This window comes from Apiospora aurea, assembly GCF_038362705.1.
Source record: "Apiospora aurea strain CBS 24483 chromosome Unknown utg000008l_segment0_segment0, whole genome shotgun sequence".
Taxonomy (NCBI): Eukaryota; Fungi; Ascomycota; class Sordariomycetes; order Amphisphaeriales; family Apiosporaceae; genus Apiospora; species Apiospora aurea.
This window is the reverse complement of record NW_027117395.1, coordinates 2,664,033-2,682,447: the sequence shown is the minus strand read 5'-3', so window position 1 is coordinate 2,682,447 and position 18,415 is coordinate 2,664,033. Positions and strand designations below refer to the sequence as shown.

Sequence of the window (18,415 nt, the reverse complement as noted above, 5' to 3'; positions counted from 1 at the left end):
TTCTTCTTCAAATCATCATGGGCTCCTGGTCCATGGAGCTTTCTCGAGGGGAGGCAGCATTTTAGTCTGGCAGTGCGGTGCAGCTTAACGTTTGCAAACATGCCATGGCGCTAGATTAGCTGCCTCTCTCCTCACAAACTGTACCTGTCGTGGGGCGAAAAGAGGCTTTGCGACTGAATAAGGGAGCCAGGGCTGACAAGATGGATGGAGCTTTCTTCTATCACTGCCAACCGTCAATCGTGATCGACCAGAACACCAGCCCCCTCGAGATTCACGTTTGGAAACATATGGTTTCAAGAGTCATGATCACTAAAGTGTGGGCCTACATGCCTCTTGCAACTGTTCTTGGTTTTACTCCTGGTTCTAATGTGCCCTCATGTAGGTAAGAAAGCAAGGTTGGCCAGTAGTGTAAAGTAAGCATTACCGTGCTCTAGGTTATGCAGCCTTCTGTGTCGCCTCGGCTGAAGAGGACACCAAGTGCATATCGCATGCATAAAAGTCCCGCTGACAGACACTGACACAGGGGCGCCTCACTGGCTCAAATGATATGTTGTATCCTATAGGTTCTATAGACGCTTAAGTCTGATTTGCTGCGTCGACGATGCACACTGCTCAATTCCCTGCTCCCAATCCCGGCGCCGTGTATCAAGCAGGAATACCATCCCGTATCCGAGATACATTTGTCCAGTGACGGGCCCATATCGCATCGGACTGGAGTCTGCACTGACAATTGAAGCAATGGGCACTTGCAATTGTTAATGGCAGGTTTTTAATGGGGATCGACTGGAAAGTCAGTAGGTAGCCAAGTACCCGGAGGTTACTTGATGGGCCGGACCACCAATAAGACCCCTGACGGGCTACCCTGGCAGCCTGGGCCGTGGTAGTAGGCTGAATTAGCTGGGCTAGGCTGGATACCTGCAGAGTCAGGATAAGGGCAGACAAGGGCCGACATGCACGCCCTGGGCGCTAATGCAGACATCTAGAACGGTACTGGGCGAGACTAGGTGGTCTAGGTGGTGTCGTGGTACATGGGGCTTGCACAGCCTCGCTCCCAAGGCCTTGGCTTCTTCTCTACTGGCTTGGCTCGCCTGTGCTGCTGTTGCTGCTGCTGCTGCCATTCGCCATTCGCCTTTCTCCCTCCTCCTCCTTCACCCATCCCTCTCTGCGCGCGCATCAAGCAAAACAAAGCAAAGCAGGCACCAAGGTCTCTGGACTGGACTTCGCTTTCTCTGTTGTTGATTGCCACTGGAGCACTGGAGACGAAGCGAGAGGGAAACCCAGGGAGCGAAGCCAATCACGTATCAACCGTTGCTAGTTGCGAAGCCAATATCGCTCCTTTCCGGGAGCTCCCTCCTTTGGCCACACGTGCTGTTTGTTGCACAACTTTTGTTGCACTGCCCCCTCGACCGATCGCTCTTACTTCCTGCTAAAGATCGGATTGGTTTAAGATACATGTACTTGCTTGTACCATCCGCAAACCCAAACCAGACCAACTCCTTCGCCTGCCGGTCCTTCTTTATCTGACCTACGTCCCCTGTATTGTTTCCCCCAGGCTTGTTGTTTGGCATCTTCTTCCACCGGGCCTCCTTTGGGCATTTACTACATTCTTCCCGTCTTTAACCACATCATCCTTTGTTGTTGTAGTTTTCCAAACTGGAGAGGACCAACGACCCGTCAATACGCCACCGCCTATGGAAGGTTTGCTGGCATCACTACGAAGGCAGTGACCCAGGAAGGCTGTGTGAAACAGCAAAAGAGAGAGGCCGAGAAAGTCATAAGAGGAGGCAGACACGCATTCCGCCCTCGGCATCTGGAATTTCTCTCATTTCCCAATCCATCTCTAGTTAGACCCGGCCATTCGCGAACATGGCCGACTCCTCCAGCAACCAGGACGCGGCGACGCCTCGACGACCCAGGGCCCCGACCATCACCATAGATACCACCGCAGTTGGCGCATCGCAAGATGATGACCCGGATCCCACTGCCGCTGCACCTCGCCGCCATTCTCCCATATCCCCCGCCGACGACACCGTCAGTCCTACATCAATCGCGAACCCATTGAGCCACAGCTGGACCTGCTCGGATAACAGGACCAACATGCCTCAACGTCAGCCCTCAGGGGCCTCTGCGACTTCGGATTACCAGGGCTCCCGATCGTTCGACAGCGACAACAGCCGGCCTCAGAGCCCGCATAATGTCTCCAGCCCTGTCACCTCGAGGGGGAATGACCGAGTCCAGAATTTCTTGGCGGTGCCTAATAATTACCGATCAAGGCAGAACTCGGTGGACAGCGAGGATGGCATTAGATCTATCGCTTCAGCTTCTTCGATAGGTGAGACGGTTGCGGCGACGGCATCTTGGCAACCTGACAAGGGCGAGAAGAGCGTCGGGTTGGAGGTCGACACCAACAACGACGAAATTATGAAGGCAACGGATGCCTTGAAGCCAGACGCAGGCAAGGAGGCCGATTTCGAAGTGCAAAACAACCCTTTTGCGTACAGCCCGGGACAGCTCACCAAAATGTTCAACCCGAAGTCCTTGGCTGCATTTTATGCTCTCGGCGGTCTTTCTGGCATGGAAAAGGGCCTTCGCTCAAATCGGGAGACAGGCTTGAGTGTGGATGAGAAGCATCTGGATGGAGCAGTATCGTTCCAGGACGTAACCAAAAAGGGCGCCAAGTTGACGACGGAAGGGGCAGATGGTCCCAGCCCGGTGACACCTGTCGCCAGGGCCAACACGGCCAACACAGCCGTACGCGACTCCAACGACGCATTTTCCGACCGCAAGCGTGTATATGGCGATAACAGGATCCCCGAGAAGAAGGGCAAGAGCTTTCTACAGCTTGTGTGGATCACGTATAACGACAAAGTGTTGATCCTTCTTTCTATTGCTGCAGTTGTATCTCTTGCCATCGGCTTGTATCAAACCTTCGGAACCGAACACGACGCCGAGCATCCAGGAGTTGAATGGGTCGAAGGTGTTGCCATTATCGTGGCTATCGTCATCGTTGTACTCGTTGGATCTCTTAATGATTGGCAGAAGGAGCGCCAATTTGCCAAACTCAACAAAAAGAAGCAGGATCGAGTCGTGAGGGCAGTGCGATCGGGGCAGACCGTCGAGGTCTCCGTCTTCGACATCATGGCTGGAGACGTTATCCACCTCGAGCCCGGTGACCTGATTCCTGTCGATGGAATTCTGATCCAGGGTTATAATGTCAAGTGCGACGAGTCCCAAGCGACTGGTGAATCCGACATCATCAAGAAGCGAGGGGGTGACGAGGTATTTGCTGCCATCGAAAACGGCGAGAATCTGAAAAAGGCAGATCCGTTCATTCAATCTGGAGCACGAGTTATGGAAGGCGCCGGCACGTTTTTGGCTACATCGACTGGTATCTACTCAAGCTACGGAAAGACCATGATGGCTTTGGACGAAGACCCGGAGATCACTCCTCTCCAGTCCAAGCTCAACGTGATTGCTGAGTACATCGCCAAGCTTGGTGGTGCTGCTGGTCTACTGCTATTCCTCGTCCTGTTCATCAAGTTCCTCGTGGCGCTACCCCACAACCCGGCCACGCCTGCTGAAAAGGGGCAAAACTTCCTGAATATCTTCATCGTCGTTGTGACGATCATTGTCGTTGCCGTCCCAGAAGGCCTTCCTCTTGCCGTCACACTTGCCCTGGCGTTTGCTACCACTCGCATGCTTCGAGAGAACAACCTCGTGCGACATCTGAAGGCTTGCGAGGTTATGGGTAACGCCACTACTATTTGCTCGGACAAGACCGGAACTCTCACACAGAACAAGATGCTTGTCGTTTCCGGAACGGTTGGGACTAGCCATCGTTTCGGTAGCGATAGCGAGAACGCCTCCGCCGGCCCCACCGCTAAGGAGCTTATAAAGTCACTCGGATCGGACGTCAAGGATATTCTCCTGAAATCAATCTCCATGAACTCAACCGCATTCGAGGGCGATGTTGACGGCGTGAAGACCTTCATTGGTTCCAAGACGGAGACGGCCCTCCTGACTTTTGCTAAAGAGCATCTGGGTATGGGTCCTGTTAGCGAGGAACGCTCCAACTCGAAAATTCTGCAACTGATCCCATTCGATTCTGGGCGGAAATGCATGGGTGCTGTTGTGCAATTGCCCAACGGCAAAGCCCGACTCTACGTTAAGGGAGCATCTGAGATTCTGCTGGCGAAATGTTCGGAGATGTTGCGCGACCCCTCCCAGGACTTGGCACGAGTTCCTCTCAGCGAGGAGAGCGCGGAAAACATCCGTGGCCTGATCGACAGCTATGCCTCCAGATCCCTCAGAACCATCGGCGTCGTGTTTCGCGATTTCGAGAAATGGCCCCCGAGAAACAGCCGCCGGACTGATGGCGAAGTAAACTTCGAAGACATGTTCCAAAGAATGACTTTCCTGGGAATGGTCGGTATTCAGGATCCGCTCCGTGAGGGCGTCGAAGATGCCGTCCGGAGCTGCCAGAAAGCTGGTGTCGTGGTCCGCATGGTGACTGGTGACAACAAGCTGACCGCACAAGCCATTGCGAAGGAATGCGGCATTCTCCAACCCGAGGGTCTCGTGATGGAAGGACCCGAATTCCGAAATCTCTCCAGGATGCAGCAAGAATCGATCATCCCTCGACTTCAGGTTTTGGCTCGATCCAGCCCTGAAGACAAGCGTATCCTGGTTCGCCGCCTCAAAGATCTGGGTGAGACCGTTGCTGTGACTGGTGATGGTACGAACGACGCTCCCGCCCTGAAGCTTGCCGATGTTGGTTTCTCCATGGGTATTGCCGGTACCGAAGTTGCCAAGGAAGCCTCTGCGATCATCCTAATGGATGATAACTTCAACAGTATTGTCAAGGCCTTGAAGTGGGGCCGTGCTGTCAACGATGCCGTGAAACGCTTCCTACAGTTCCAGCTTACCGTCAACATCACTGCTGTCATCCTGACCTTCGTCACCGCTGTTTCGAATGAGACAGAATCGTCTGTTTTGACGGCTGTTCAGCTTCTTTGGGTTAACCTGATCATGGACACACTTGCCGCCCTTGCCCTTGCCACCGACCCTCCCCAAGACAGTGTGCTAGACCGAAAGCCAGAGCCGCGTGGGTCAGGCATTATCTCCACTACCATGTGGAAGATGATCATCGGACAGGCCATTTACCAGCTCGTCATTACACTCCTCATCTACTACGGATCTCCTAGCATTCTGTCTTACGACGACAATATCGAGAAGGCTCAACTCAATACCCTCGTTTTCAACACATTCGTATGGATGCAGATCTTTAACCAATGGAAGTAAGTATCAGCTCCCCTTGCCGCTTTAGCCGGAACATGTCACTGACTGAATGTAGCAACCGCCGCCTGGATAACAAGTTCAACATTTTCGAGGGCCTTTTCCGAAACTGGTTCTTCATTGGCATCAACACACTCATGTGTGGCGCCCAAGTCCTGATCATCTTTGTTGGCGGTGATGCGTTCAACATTGTACGAGTTGTCAATGACCAGGGCCAAAAATCGCCCCCACAGACAGGAGCTCAGTGGGGATACGCTATCTTCCTCGGCATCCTTTCCATTCCTGTTGGCGCCATTATTCGATTGATTCCTGACAGCCTGCTTGCGAGCCTCGTCCCGGAGCCGTTCAGGCGGAAGTCGCCCCGCCTCCCGGGTCTCACCGTGTCGGACGAGGAGCGATTCAACTACTACCCAGCTGCATTTACCGAAGTTCGAGACGAACTTGCCTGGTTGAAACGTATCAAGGGTGGAAGACTTAACAACCTGAAGTTTGCCATGCAACATCCACGGGAAATGCTGCTTAACAGATCCAGATCGAAGAGCCCCGTCCACTCTCGATCCAACTCGGTATCCAACAAACCATTCCCTCCCTCGACCCCGGTCCGCGAGGACAGCGTGGGTTCGATGGCACCTACACCCACACCAGATTCACGCAAACGTTCGCGTTCGATCAGGTCGCGCTCCAACTCCGCACTTGGTGCACCTACCGTCATGGCTGGCATCATCGCGGGAAGTATTGCGGCAGGATGGTCGCCCATTGAGAGGAACGATGACACGACTGCCGGACAACCACCGCGGCCCTCCCCTCTCTCCCAGCAGCAACAAAGGGGAGCCGCCGCGCCCATGTTCACAGAAGAGCCTGAGAGCATGGAGGGCGAGTCCAGCCGACCCCGCGCGACCGGCGGGGGAACATCGTTGGATGTTCCCAGGCTAAGCATACCAAAGCCTCCGGCAGAAAAAGAGCGAAAATCCACTTCATAAGTAGACATGTGTTCATCTAATGTAATCGAGTAGGGTGCTTGTCCCGAGAAACACCTACATGTACAGAATAAAACATCAGCGCTTGTCAATAGTATATACCCCTTTCTAGCGAACAACCAATTCTTCCTGTTTCGAGTATAGGCACCTTGTATAGACTGTATTTGTAAGTAGCCAGGGCGACTGGATGGGATTCTACTTGGTTGGAGGAAGTCAGCAGGAGGGCCGGTGTTACCCATGACTAGAAAAGACGCTGTGGTGCAAGGAATGAGATGGCATTGCTACTTTATACAAGGCAAGACAATCTATCGTCATCCTAGAAATATCGTTCATCTATTCACAGCGTGCGTGAGTGATACACAGCCATCCGTTAAATCGAGGCTTAGCTACAGCCGAGTTTCTTGGACCTTGGACACTTTCTCCAAGCCTCAACTGCTGTTTCTATTCTTAGCAACCGTTGGGGTCTGCCTTCACCTCTCATTACAGCTCAGCAAAGAAGCCGGTTTGTATTACAAGAACGCAGGCTACTGTAAACGAGCCGATTGATAGCGCTAATATTTTTGAAGGCTCGGTTCTGCTTGTTGGTCGTAATCGGAAAGAATTTGTGTTGCTTGCTTTGTCGTTGGCTTGTGTTCGTGATAAAGGGCACTGGAATTTGAAGTTGGCGGAGGCAAACGGCACTAACCTAGGCATGTGAGTAACTTGGTTGTAAGTAAAACAATCCGTCTTCATACCTCAGGCAGGACCTACCTCGGATGAGACTGTGCTGAAGGTGCATCTTTGATGCTGTCAGTGAAGAGGGATGCACGCTAGTAAATCCAGACATCGACTGCCTATGAATTACTTACCTTACCTACATAGGTACACACAGTGCTCAGGCCGCCTGGTTGCGACCTAGGTTAATGGGACCTTTCTTTGTATATGTGATTGGGCGGTCTGACAAGGGTTGGATGCAAGCAAGTGCATACCTCTGCGCCAGCAGCCTGCTGTATGTATGTTGGTATGCAGTCAGTCAGCAGCCAGCTCGTTATTCGGAGTCTGGAGAAACGGCGGCTTTTACGGATGACGACCGGCCGATGCTGCACCTAGGCATAATCCGGCAACTACTTACCTATTTGGATTCTTTACTTGCTTAATCAGGTACTTAACGGCATACATGTATCAACGTATGCATGGCTCCTCGGTGACAAGTCAAAGAGTGCCTTTGGTATGATGATGCACTTTGTTTCCTCTGGTTGCCAGACACCATCCGTCGTCGGCCTGCTTAACAACGCGACTTGGCATGACGGCGAAGAAGCTGGGAGTTCCGGGACACCAGTTGTTCGTGGTCCTATTCTATGCCCATCCACGTCACTAAAGAAAAGAAAGCCCATGTTTCCCATTAGAAATGTGGAGACGCGCGACCCTCTGGAGACAGACAGACAGACAGACAGACAGACCTGGGCAGGGCAGGGCAAAAGCGACCGAGGAGACAGCCAGACAGAGTGCATCGGGTATCAAACAGGCAGGCCAAGATATGTGCAACCGTACATAGACCATTTACCAGTTGCGATAGATAGACTGCTGTCTGCGTAGGGCAAGTTGTTCATTGCCGGTTAATGGGGGCATGAGGGTACCTGCGTAGGTACTTTGCCGACATGGATCCAAACCGTATAATTCGATCCATTTGATGTGAGGTAGGTTAGGTTAGGTAGTGCCAATTCATTCATTCATTCACTCAATCAATACCTAACCTACCTACTCATACTCGACAAGCCTGTTGCAACACCTGACCCTCGCATTTGCTTTGCTCTGCTTCGGTCTGATTTTGGCTTGTCGGATTCGCTCGCTCAATCAACCACAGCCAAGGTGGTCCGGCACACACACACACACACACAGAGAGAGAGAGAGACAGAGAGACAGTGAGAGAGAGAGAGAGAGAGAGAGAGAGAGAGAGAGAGAGAGAAGATAGACAGACTACTTGCCTACCTCATAACTTACCTTGGACCTTACTTGGCCGAGTTGCTCTCGAGAATAGTCGATGCGCCGCCTATTGATTGATTTTCCTTTTCTCTCCCTCTTCAATCTCCTTTCTTTTCACTTCCATTGCTTCCCTTGACCTCACCTCACGTTACCTCAACTGCCCCAAGACTATTTCTTTCCCACTTGGCTGCAACTCTCCCACGCCCGCAACCCAACCTGCGAGTTTCAAACCGTGTGTGCATCCTTTCATTTTCTCAATTCCATCAACCCAAGAACAACTCAACTCCTACGCGGCTGCTGTTCTCACGACTCACCTCAACTTGCACACACACGCACCCCCTTCCTATTCTATTCTCCCTCTCCTTGCTGCCCCAGCTCAACCAGACCAGACTAACATAAAAATAATCTGAAGCCAAGAGCACAATACAGTCATAACTTCACAACTCCATTACATAATCCTCTGTCGAGTGGCTCGCCACAACTCCTTCTGACCTCTTCTACTTGGTCACCCTTTTTTGCTCTTCCCCTTCCTCTAACACAGTCCACCTGTCTGTCCCTTCAGTCGACATCATCATTTCAGTCACCAACACCGTTCCATTTCCATCTCCATTCTTCGCGACTGTTTGATCTCGTCTTCCATCAAGATGAACGGCACCAAGCGCCGACGTGGTGGCTCAGCAAACAATACCACCGCCGCCGCCACCCGCAAAACTCGCCTTGTGGTTGCCGCCGTCAAGCCTGTTGAAGAAGAGTCCGAGACCGAGACCCCCCTCCCAAGACTGCCGCCGCCAAGAAAACCACCAAGCAGCAGCCCATCACGGACTTTACCAAGCCCGCCGATGATGATGATGATCCCCTCTCTGACCTCCACCACCTCGCTGCAGACAAGTCTGACTCGTGGGAGACTGAATCCTTGTTCGAGGACATTATTGATGACTTGACACAGGACAAAGTCCTTACCGACAGTAAGCCTTCTATCTCTTGTTCTTCTTCTCAACTGTATTTTTGCACCCTTCAATAGTTCTCCCTGTCATTTTTACGCGTCGCTCCTTCCCTTTGGCATCACGCTGTGCCGCACACCCACTGACAGATTGCGTATAGTCGTGGACGATGCCTGTACCACTGACGAGACGGTCTACTACCGTCAGCTTCTGCGCACTGCTGGACCAGAGCAGTTCTGCCGCTTGACTGTAGAGGATGGCAAGATCACAGCCAAGAAACTCCTGACTGCCTTCGGAGTGATCCCGCCGCCCTTCCTGGAGGGCTCACCTGATGACGAGTACTATGGCCTGTTGACTCTGGCCTTGAGTCGCGAGCTCAAGAAGAGGGCCAAACTCATGAACTACAACACAGTCGGCGATGCTGTGAACCTTATTTACAACGCGAAGAACATCGTCGTCCTGACAGGAGCCGGCATTTCGACCTCGTTGGGAATCCCAGACTTCCGGTCCAAAGACACTGGACTTTATGCGCAGCTGGCACAGCAAGGCTTGGCCATCAATGATCCCCAAGAGGTGTTTGATATCCGAGTCTTTAATGAAGACCCTACTATCTTCTTCACCGTGGCCAAGGACATCTTGCCTAGCCACAAAAAGTTTACGCCTACTCATGCCTTCATCGCCATGTTGCAAAACAAGGGGAAGCTTCTTACCAACTACTCGCAAAATATCGATAACATCGAAGCGAACGCGGGTATTCTGCCAGAGAAACTTGTGCAGTGCCATGGCTCTTTTGCAACTGCCACTTGTCAGAAGTGCGGTCATTGGGTGGTCGGTGATGAGATATATTCCGATATTCGGGCGGGTCAAATCCCCCGATGCCTCAAGTGTATCAAGACGTTGCGAGGCAAGGGCAAGGCTAAGCGGAAGCGCTCGTCTAACCGGTCGTCAAGCCGGCGACTTCGGGGGAGTTCCGACGACGATGACGACGATGACTTCAACATCCCTTCGGCCGGCATCATGAAGCCCGATATCACCTTCTTCGGCGAGGACCTTCCAACCAAGTTCCGAGATCGACTCGGTAACCACGACCGCGACCTCGTTGATTTGGTCATCGTCATCGGCACCTCCCTCAAGGTCACGCCCGTCTCGGAGATGAGCCGCTTCCTGCCACCGAACGTGCCTCAGATCTACATCTCTCGTGACCCTGTCAGCCACATCAACTTCGACATTGACCTCCTCGGCGATTGCGATGTCGTTGTTGCGGAGCTGTGTCGCCAGCTTGGCTGGAATCTCCAGCACGAAATGATCAACCCAGATCAGAAGGTCCGGGTGAAGCCCGAGGAAGGCTACAATAGCCGACACAGATTCTCACCCTACGTTCCGCCGCCGGAGTCGGGCTCACTGAAGCGAGAGGAAGATGAATGAGTCTATTTCCTTCTACATGGAAAGAGGTAAAGGGAGACCATTCATCGATTGCTTCATGAACCCACCACCCTCGGCGATTGGGTTGCCTCAGGTGCTCCTCTGGTCGCGCCTCGACAAATCATTCGCAAGCTACGGCACTGCCGACACCCAGTCGCCAATACTACTGTATCATTTAAGGGCCGGGAACATTTGTCGTTCGGGGCCCGGTATCTTACCAGCATCTGTGGGGCACGTGGATAGTTGTCGCCTATTTTGGTGGTAACCACTGTACAATTACACCCGTTCGGGACATCTTATTGTTGTTGAGGCAAGGCGTTGGGCTAAAGGATTTGCGCGGCTTGCCTTTCTCTCTTTCCCTGTTCCGGTGGTTTTCCCTATTCCTGTTCTTGTTTCAAAACCATGCATTCTCTTGGGGTTTTTCCTTTTCTTGTACGGCATAGCGTTGAGGAACATTTGCAATTTGAGGCAAGGGACATTAAGCGCGACGGTGCAGGCTCCTAAGGCGCGGCGGCAGTGGCATATAGAGGGCTGCTTGCTTGGTCGAGTCGGACACAAGCCCTCGCTCTCACACCTTTGGCTTTTCGGTATTTACTGCATGGCGATAATAGACTTGTACATAGAGGAGACTCAGACAAAAGAATCGAGTTTAATACTGTAAAAAAGAACGAATGCTAAGTGATTTGTTCAGGTATCTAAGATAGTAGGCAATATTCTGCCCGCGCTGAGGATATATGATATATAATAGATACTCTTTCCAATGTCCTCCTTATTACACCCCAGAAGCAAGCAAATGCCTTGCTGTTAGCTCGTTAAATACATACCGATCCGCTGTTGCTCATATCTTAACCATCGTCGCTGCTCTTCAAGCGACTATTCTAATCTACAATAAACTCTCATACTTATCCAGACCCGAACCCTGCTGCTGCTGCTGCTGGGGCTGAGCAGGCTTCTGCTGCTGGTTCATCGCCATGCCCATGCCCATGCTGTTGGTTCCACCCATCATGCTATTCATACTCACCTTGTTGTTGCTCATGCTGCTCATGCTATTCATGCTGTTGTTCATCGGCCGCATCGCCGCCATGCCCGTGCCCATCATGCTACCCATGCTCGATGTGCTGGTATTATTGGCCGCTCCAAACGAAGATAGCGCCGGCGGCTGGCTGAACGTGGAGGCACTAGCACTGCCAAAGGACGACGTGGACATGTTCCGTTGCGGCTGCCCTGGGGGAGGAGGGAGACTGAAGGCCGACGACGCTGTGGGCGTCCCAGAACTGGGCGGTGGTGCTAGGGAGAAAGACGACAGGCTGGACGACTGCATGGCGGGCCGCTGTTGGTTCAGCGACATGCTAGCCATGGAGGAAGACGGTGGGCTCATCATCGGCTTGCTGGCGCTCGATGCCCACGGATTGGCTGCGGGCGTCGCCGTGGTAGGTGTGATCGTAGAAGAGGACGATGCCCACGGGTTGCTGCTGCTAGTACTAGTCTGCGGACTCGTCATGGGCTGCAGGGGCTGGGAGAACTGCGTCGATTGCGGCCTCAAGGATTGGATGCTGTTCAGGTCGGGCGTGACAGTCCGGAACGACTGCTGGGGCTTCATGGCCCCGAGCCCTCCAGCCGGATTGGATGTCGTGGGGCTGGGGGTGGACCAGGAGAACGCCGGCGCAGGCGGCGACTTCACACGCTGCGGCGTCGATGATTGGGCCGTGGCAGGGGCATCACCCCAACCAGCATCCATAGGATTGCTCGAGTTGAGGACGCTGTTGCTGCCGCTGCCGCCACCGGCTTTGCCCTTGATGAGCTTCTCGAAGTCGTCCTCCGTAGACCCGTTGGTTGTGTCAAAGGTGGTGCCCGTAACCCCACCAAAGGCCATGAAGTCCTCGTTCTCGAGCGCCTTGCCATTGGACGATGATCCAGACAACTCCTGAAGTTTCTTGGTCTGTTCGTCTTCCACCCTTCGCGACAGCGTCCTGATGAGCTCCATGAAAGTCTGGAACTGCTTAAGGTCGAGCAGCGGGCCCAGACTCATGCTCCACAATATGGGTAGGATATCCATGGCTACGAAGTCGGCATCGGCGACATCACCCACGACCCTCAACACACTCAGCGCCGCCATCATGACGGCCGGTTCCTTGGTCTTAATAACTTTGACCAGGGGAACAATCTTTTCCTGCATGGTATATTTATCCAAAGCACTCGAGGATGACGTCTTCTTCTTCTGAGGGGCAAATCCGTCCAAGCCATCGTCGCCTCCTGTGGGATCATTAGAACCGCCACATAAGATCACGAACGCTTGCAAGCCTCTAACCTTGATGGCGAGACTGTTTGTTTTGCTGAAGACGGTGGCAATGACGGGGAAAAGTTCGTTCTTGATGGTGCTGAAATCCAATATGGGCAGCACCGTGGGCAAGCCACGCATGGCAACATCTACAATGGCCGGTGTTGGGCATTCAATTGCCGTCATGATGATAGGCAAGATGTCTATGACTTTGGTCAGTACAATGATAGGATGACATGGGTAGTATTTGGGCTGTACATACCATCTTTGAACTCCTTCCCAGAACAGTTGCTGGTCATAACAGAAGTGTGTTCCAGAATCACCATTAAGCCAGCGTCACGAGCCGAGTCTTTCTCCTGGGCTTGGCTCTGCTTGGAATTGGTGACAAATATCTCCTTGATGCGCGGCCGCACTTTCTCGGAGAAGGGCCGTTTCGAGGAAGGCAAAAGGTCGATAATCTTGAAGATGTTCTGCATAATAAGCGATAGAAGCTCCTTGTCTTTGAGTTCCTCCAACAAGGCGGGTAGTATCTTCTTTTCCATCACCGACTTGGGGAACGAAGGTAGCACCTTGTTCAACCCCCGCATGAAAGAAGCCTTCTCATTAGGCGTCTTGGCTGGGAATGCATCCAGAAATCGAATGGTAGACACCAATATGTTGTCGAAGTACTCGCTCTCCTGGAATTCTCTGGCTGTCATTCGCTGTGCGGGTCGTCGTGTGATTAAGCGAGGCAGTACATGGGCTGACAAGTCCCTCGGCAGAGGTCTCGACGATAGAAACCCGTTTTGTGACGAGGGTACAGTTGAGGACGAGGAGAAAACCCTCTTGTAGGACGACACGCTGGAGTTGCACTCGATGGGGGAGCGGTGAGGCGAGTTATACAGGGCAACACATAGAAGACCTAAGGAGAACATATCGGCCGAAGTTGTGAGATTGGTATCCAAGACAAAGTCAGGAGATGTATAGTCCAGATTGAGCTGCACAGTCCGAGGTAACCTTGGATCAAGATTAAGGACTTCGGATAAACTGATCGGTTGGACTGAAGTTGGTTTTGTAGAGCCATCTGGGGGACTGGAGAATGCAAGACCACTGATTTTCCAGTCAGACTGTGGTAGCCAATGTTAGTGAGTTCAGAGTATACAGAGGTTGAATATAAATTTCCTACCTTAGCGTTCACCAGAATAGCATCGGGGGTAAGGTTACCATGAACCAACCCGGCATTCTCATGCAGGAACTCCAGAGCCTTGCTGACCTGGAGCAAGCCTTTTTGTATCTCTAGTTCGTCTATCTCGAGCTCCCGCCTCCTCCTAGTCCCATCGGGCTCTTCGGTAACGTATCTGCTCGGGCGGCCACCTACGCCCCCAGCTCGTTCTTGATCATCTTTTTCGGCAAGCAGGCTGGCCAATGAAGCTGTCACGGGCTCGGTCACAAACTGCAGGCCTCCTCCGCGCGTGTCCTCGACCGGCTCGACAAGTTCCAGCACGTTGGGGTGGCGCAAGCGGGCGAGGGAAGAGGCTTCCTTCCGCAGGCGCTCTACGACTTCTTCGGCGGTGCGCTTGAATGTGTTGGCGCTGGAACGCCCTAGCGAGTTTCCGTGCGAGTCGAGCGACTTCTTATCGAAGACGAAGACCGAGTAGGGCTTCTTTGTCTTCTTTGCGGTCGCATCGTAGATCTTCCAGGGGCCGGCATTGGAGGTCACGTTGGGCGACACGGTGTAGTTGCTGTTGATGTTGGAAGAGAAACTCTTCAGGGAAGAAAACATGATGGCAAGATGGGACGGCCTTCAGCCCTCATCTCTTCGTATCGCTGCGTTGGGCGTAGTTGGCGATTGTGGTCCCGACCCTCTCCGCGGCTTTTGCGCCGAGTATTCGCGCGCGGTGGCCCGAGTCGCTGACGTTTAGATTCCGGTCGTGTTGGAAATATTGATCCGGTTCTGTCGTCGGAGGATGGTGATCATAGATTGTCGCAAGAGTCCTGGTGCATGCCACAATTTGCACCGACCCGGCGCTGTCATTAGATATGTTGTCAGTAAAGCTTACAGGGGTGAATGCATCCAGTTCGCAAAATGGGTTCCAGTAGACTGGCCGAATTAACGTACCTTTGGACGGGAGCTAAGCAAAGGTCTCGAGCTGTAGCCTCAGACACGTCAAAGGTTCGGTGTGATGATGGTACAATGGTGCAGCGAATTGATTACATGGAGAATGGTATGCAGATAGCGACACCTGGTCAGCTTGTGATAGACACTTTGAATCCCACTGCCCGATTTCCAACATGGAGGTTGAGCACTGGCGACAGGACAATGGAGCTCCGGGGGATCGTTCAAGCCACATCGACCACTCGAGCGCCCCGTAAAGCCAAGCCGGGCAGCCACTCTGCAGAGGATTGAGGTTCTTGGCGGCAACTAATAAGTTAGGTAGGTACAGTACCAAGAGTAGTACCAAAAGTACCCAAGACCTAAAAGTTAGCGGGGTTCATGTTGTACGGTAACTGCAGCTCAGCTGCAGCACTGGCGGCGTTGCCCATGACGGATGGATCAATTGAGCACTGATTGGCATGGACCCTGGATTGGAATCAGTCCGATCGGATCAGGCAATACCAATCGCCTGACTGGCCCAGAACGACCTCCGATAGCGCTACGGGCCACGCCTTTCCACGCCCAATCACTTTTTCCCGATTCGAGTATATCATACGCTGCAGCCCCGACGCTGAGCACCCGTTGGAACTCGTTGACAAATAATCCGACCTTGACTGGACCCAATTGGCCGGAGTCAGGTACTGCCCATCCGAGAACATACAGCAATACAATAGATCTGCATTTCATTTGGCTACACCAGCATCTTGCTAGACTTGCATTCTTCATACACAACCGCCCATCATGTTGCGACAGCTCCTTCCGCGCGCCGGAAGAGCTTTCAGAGCCCCTGTTGCGCGTCAGCTGCTTCCTCTGAGCCTGGCTGCCCGTCAACCAGCGCGATGCTACAGCATTAAGCCCGAGGCCGCCTCGAGCGCAAAGCCCCTCGACGTCGATCCCTCCAGGCTGTCGATCACCAAGACCACATCTCCCAAGGAGCTCGTGGACCCCGCCAAACTCATCTTCGGCCGGGAATTCACAGGTACAGCCACTACGCTGGCATGACTTACCATGGGGCCTATTGCTGACTTTCACTACCCAGACCACATGCTCACGATAGAATGGACACAACAAGATGGCTGGCTGGCACCCAAAATAACACCCTACCAGAACCTGTCCCTCGACCCCGCCACCTGTGTCTTCCACTACGCCTTCGAATGCTTTGAGGGCATGAAGGCCTACAAGGACAAGAACGGCCAAGTGCGCCTGTTCCGCCCCGATAAGAACATGGAGCGCATGAACAAGTCCACGGCCCGCATTGCCCTGCCCACCTTCTCGCCCACCGCCGTCATCGACCTGATCGCCCAGTTCGCCAAGCTCGAATCGCGCTTTATCCCCGAGGAGCGCGGCTACTCGCTGTACCTGCGTCCGACCGTGATCGGCACCCAGAAGACGCTGGGCGTCGGCCCGCCGGGCAGCGCCCTGCTCTACGTCATCGCCAGCCCCGTCGGCCCTTACTACCCCACGGGCTTCAAGGCGGTGTCGCTCGAGGCCACCGACTACGCCGTGCGCGCCTGGCCCGGCGGCGTGGGCGACAAGAAGCTCGGCGCCAACTACGCGCCCTGTATCGTGCCGCAGATGGAGGCGGCCTCGCGCGGCTTCCAGCAGAACCTCTGGCTCTTCGGCGAGCAGGAGTACGTCACCGAGGTCGGCACCATGAACATGTTCGTCGCCATGAAGAACAAGGAGACGGGCCAGAAGGAGCTGCTCACGGCGCCCCTCGACGGCACCATCCTGCCCGGCGTCACCCGCGACTCCATCCTGGCGCTCGCGCGCGAGAAGCTCGCCCCCGAGGGCTGGATGATCTCGGAGCGCAAGTACACCATGAAGGAGGTCGCCGAGGCGTCCAAGGAGGGCCGCCTGATGGAGGCGTTCGGCGCCGGCACGGCGGCCATTGTGAGCCCCGTCCGGACGATCAGCTGGAAGGGCGAGGCAGTGGACTGTGGGCTGAGCGAGCACGAGGAGTCGGGCGAGATTGCCCTGCGCATGAAGGGCTGGATCGAGGCCCGACAGTACGGCGACGAGGAGCACGAGTGGAGCCACGTCTGTTAAGAAGATGCCTAGCCAACGGACGGATGGGAGAGCTTGGACGAGTCTAATAGAACGACCAGTAACTTTGCTACTTACTGGCGCCATCCTTGTGCATCATGCCAAGGACGGTTGTAATAAAATAAATCGGTATGGCGCATGGCGTACATAGCCTTAGGCTAAAGTTCAGCCAAACATCTAAAAATGTTTGCACTCATGGATCACGCAATGCGAGTCCAGGGGTAAAATCCATGTTTTAGCGACAGATCATTGAGATGCGTGATTATACATAGGGGAAAATGTCTTCTCTTCAGGGACTGCCTGCTGTGATCCCCTGCCCGAATCATTCGGGAGCAACCCAGTTCTATAATGCTGCATCTCTAACTCGGGTACAGACAACAAACGGCAAGAAGCCGGCAGTTGGAAAAGATGAGAGTGAAAACGATAAAAACGAGGTTCATGTACAGATGTGTAGGGTGTTCGCGAGACGGAAGGCGGGGGTGGCCAAGCTCAGAAGGCACACATGACGTCCTTGGGTAGCCGCCACCCTGTCATTCCGTTTTGGGAGTTGGGTAATGTTTCGTTTGTGGTTATTTTTTTTTTGTCTCCCAGACGTTCATCCGGTTTTCCTGCTCTATATGGTCATCCATCGTCCATCCGTCTACCTAGCCATCCACGAAGCCCGGTCGGAATGTTCTTATCGCTTCTTCTCCGGGTCCTCGAGGATGCCCTCGGCTTCTAGTCTCCTCCGTGCCTCCTCAAGAGCCCAGGTCTGTATCCTGTAGAACGAGTCAGTATTCAATGTTCTGGACCAATTGGTGACAAAGGCAATGATTTTGGGGTCGACCATGGGAGGTAAAGGTGAAAGGATGACTCCTCGCCTGCAACGGAGTCCCGCGCGCCCCGTGCGACACCAACTGGGTTGCGGGCGTGGGGTGTAATATCTTGAGCGAGGCATCTCTCGCTAGCTGGCTGGTTGGCTACTTACGATGTGTCGGGCTTGAAGGCATAGGCGATGGCGGCCAAGGCGAAGGTGCCGCAGAAGCCATAGTAGAAGGGCGTCTCCCATCCCTCCTTCTGGTACTTCTCGCCAGGCTTGACGCCGAACAACCAGCCGGACGGCGGGTCGTACTGGGGGCCGTGGCTGGCGGGCCGGGCGGCGGAAGAGGAGAAGGTTCGGCTGCTGGCGGCGACAGGGTTGGATGCTGTGGTGAGAGCGCGAGTCGCCCGGACGGCGGCTTGCGGGCGGATCGCGGGCATCTTTTCGTTTTATATTTCGCTCTTTCGCTCCTTTTCTGTTTCGATGGTTCCGTTTGTATGTCGGGGGTCAATTGGGACAGGGCGATGTCCCAGCTGGAAAAGGCAAGGGAATGATTGAGGT

At 53.7% G+C, this 18,415-nt stretch overlaps 5 protein-coding genes across 5 annotated transcripts; 3 read left to right on the top strand and 2 right to left on the bottom strand.

Moving 5' to 3' along the window:
• Window positions 1–1,866: 1,866 nt before the first annotated feature.
• PG986_012301 (uncharacterized protein) lies at window positions 1,867–6,275 on the top strand (the record flags this gene model as incomplete). The annotated part of the gene is made up of 2 exons (XM_066848523.1): window positions 1,867–5,297; window positions 5,354–6,275. The coding sequence occupies 2 exons, from the start codon at window positions 1,867–1,869 to the stop codon at window positions 6,273–6,275; spliced, it is 4,353 nt and encodes a 1,450-aa protein (XP_066695219.1).
• A 2,603-nt stretch (window positions 6,276–8,878) lies between these two features.
• PG986_012300 (NAD-dependent histone deacetylase) lies at window positions 8,879–10,600 on the top strand (the record flags this gene model as incomplete). Its single annotated transcript, XM_066848522.1, has 3 exons — window positions 8,879–8,953; window positions 9,013–9,199; window positions 9,336–10,600. 3 exons carry the CDS (start codon window positions 8,879–8,881, stop codon window positions 10,598–10,600), a joined length of 1,527 nt encoding a protein of 508 aa, XP_066695218.1.
• An 880-nt stretch (window positions 10,601–11,480) lies between these two features.
• On the bottom strand, window positions 11,481–14,637 carry PG986_012299 (clathrin-coated vesicle protein; the record flags this gene model as incomplete). The annotated part of the gene is made up of 3 exons (XM_066848521.1): window positions 11,481–13,078; window positions 13,138–13,981; window positions 14,041–14,637. The coding sequence occupies 3 exons, from the start codon at window positions 14,635–14,637 to the stop codon at window positions 11,481–11,483; spliced, it is 3,039 nt and encodes a 1,012-aa protein (XP_066695217.1).
• A 1,113-nt stretch (window positions 14,638–15,750) lies between these two features.
• PG986_012298 (branched-chain-amino-acid aminotransferase- cytosolic) lies at window positions 15,751–17,058 on the top strand (the record flags this gene model as incomplete). Its single annotated transcript, XM_066848520.1, has 2 exons — window positions 15,751–15,988; window positions 16,049–17,058. The coding sequence occupies 2 exons, from the start codon at window positions 15,751–15,753 to the stop codon at window positions 17,056–17,058; spliced, it is 1,248 nt and encodes a 415-aa protein (XP_066695216.1).
• Window positions 17,059–17,731: 673 nt separating this feature from the next.
• PG986_012297 (uncharacterized protein) lies at window positions 17,732–18,294 on the bottom strand (the record flags this gene model as incomplete). Its single annotated transcript, XM_066848519.1, has 2 exons — window positions 17,732–17,813; window positions 18,023–18,294. 2 exons carry the CDS (start codon window positions 18,292–18,294, stop codon window positions 17,732–17,734), a joined length of 354 nt encoding a protein of 117 aa, XP_066695215.1.
• Window positions 18,295–18,415: the final 121 nt, after the last annotated feature.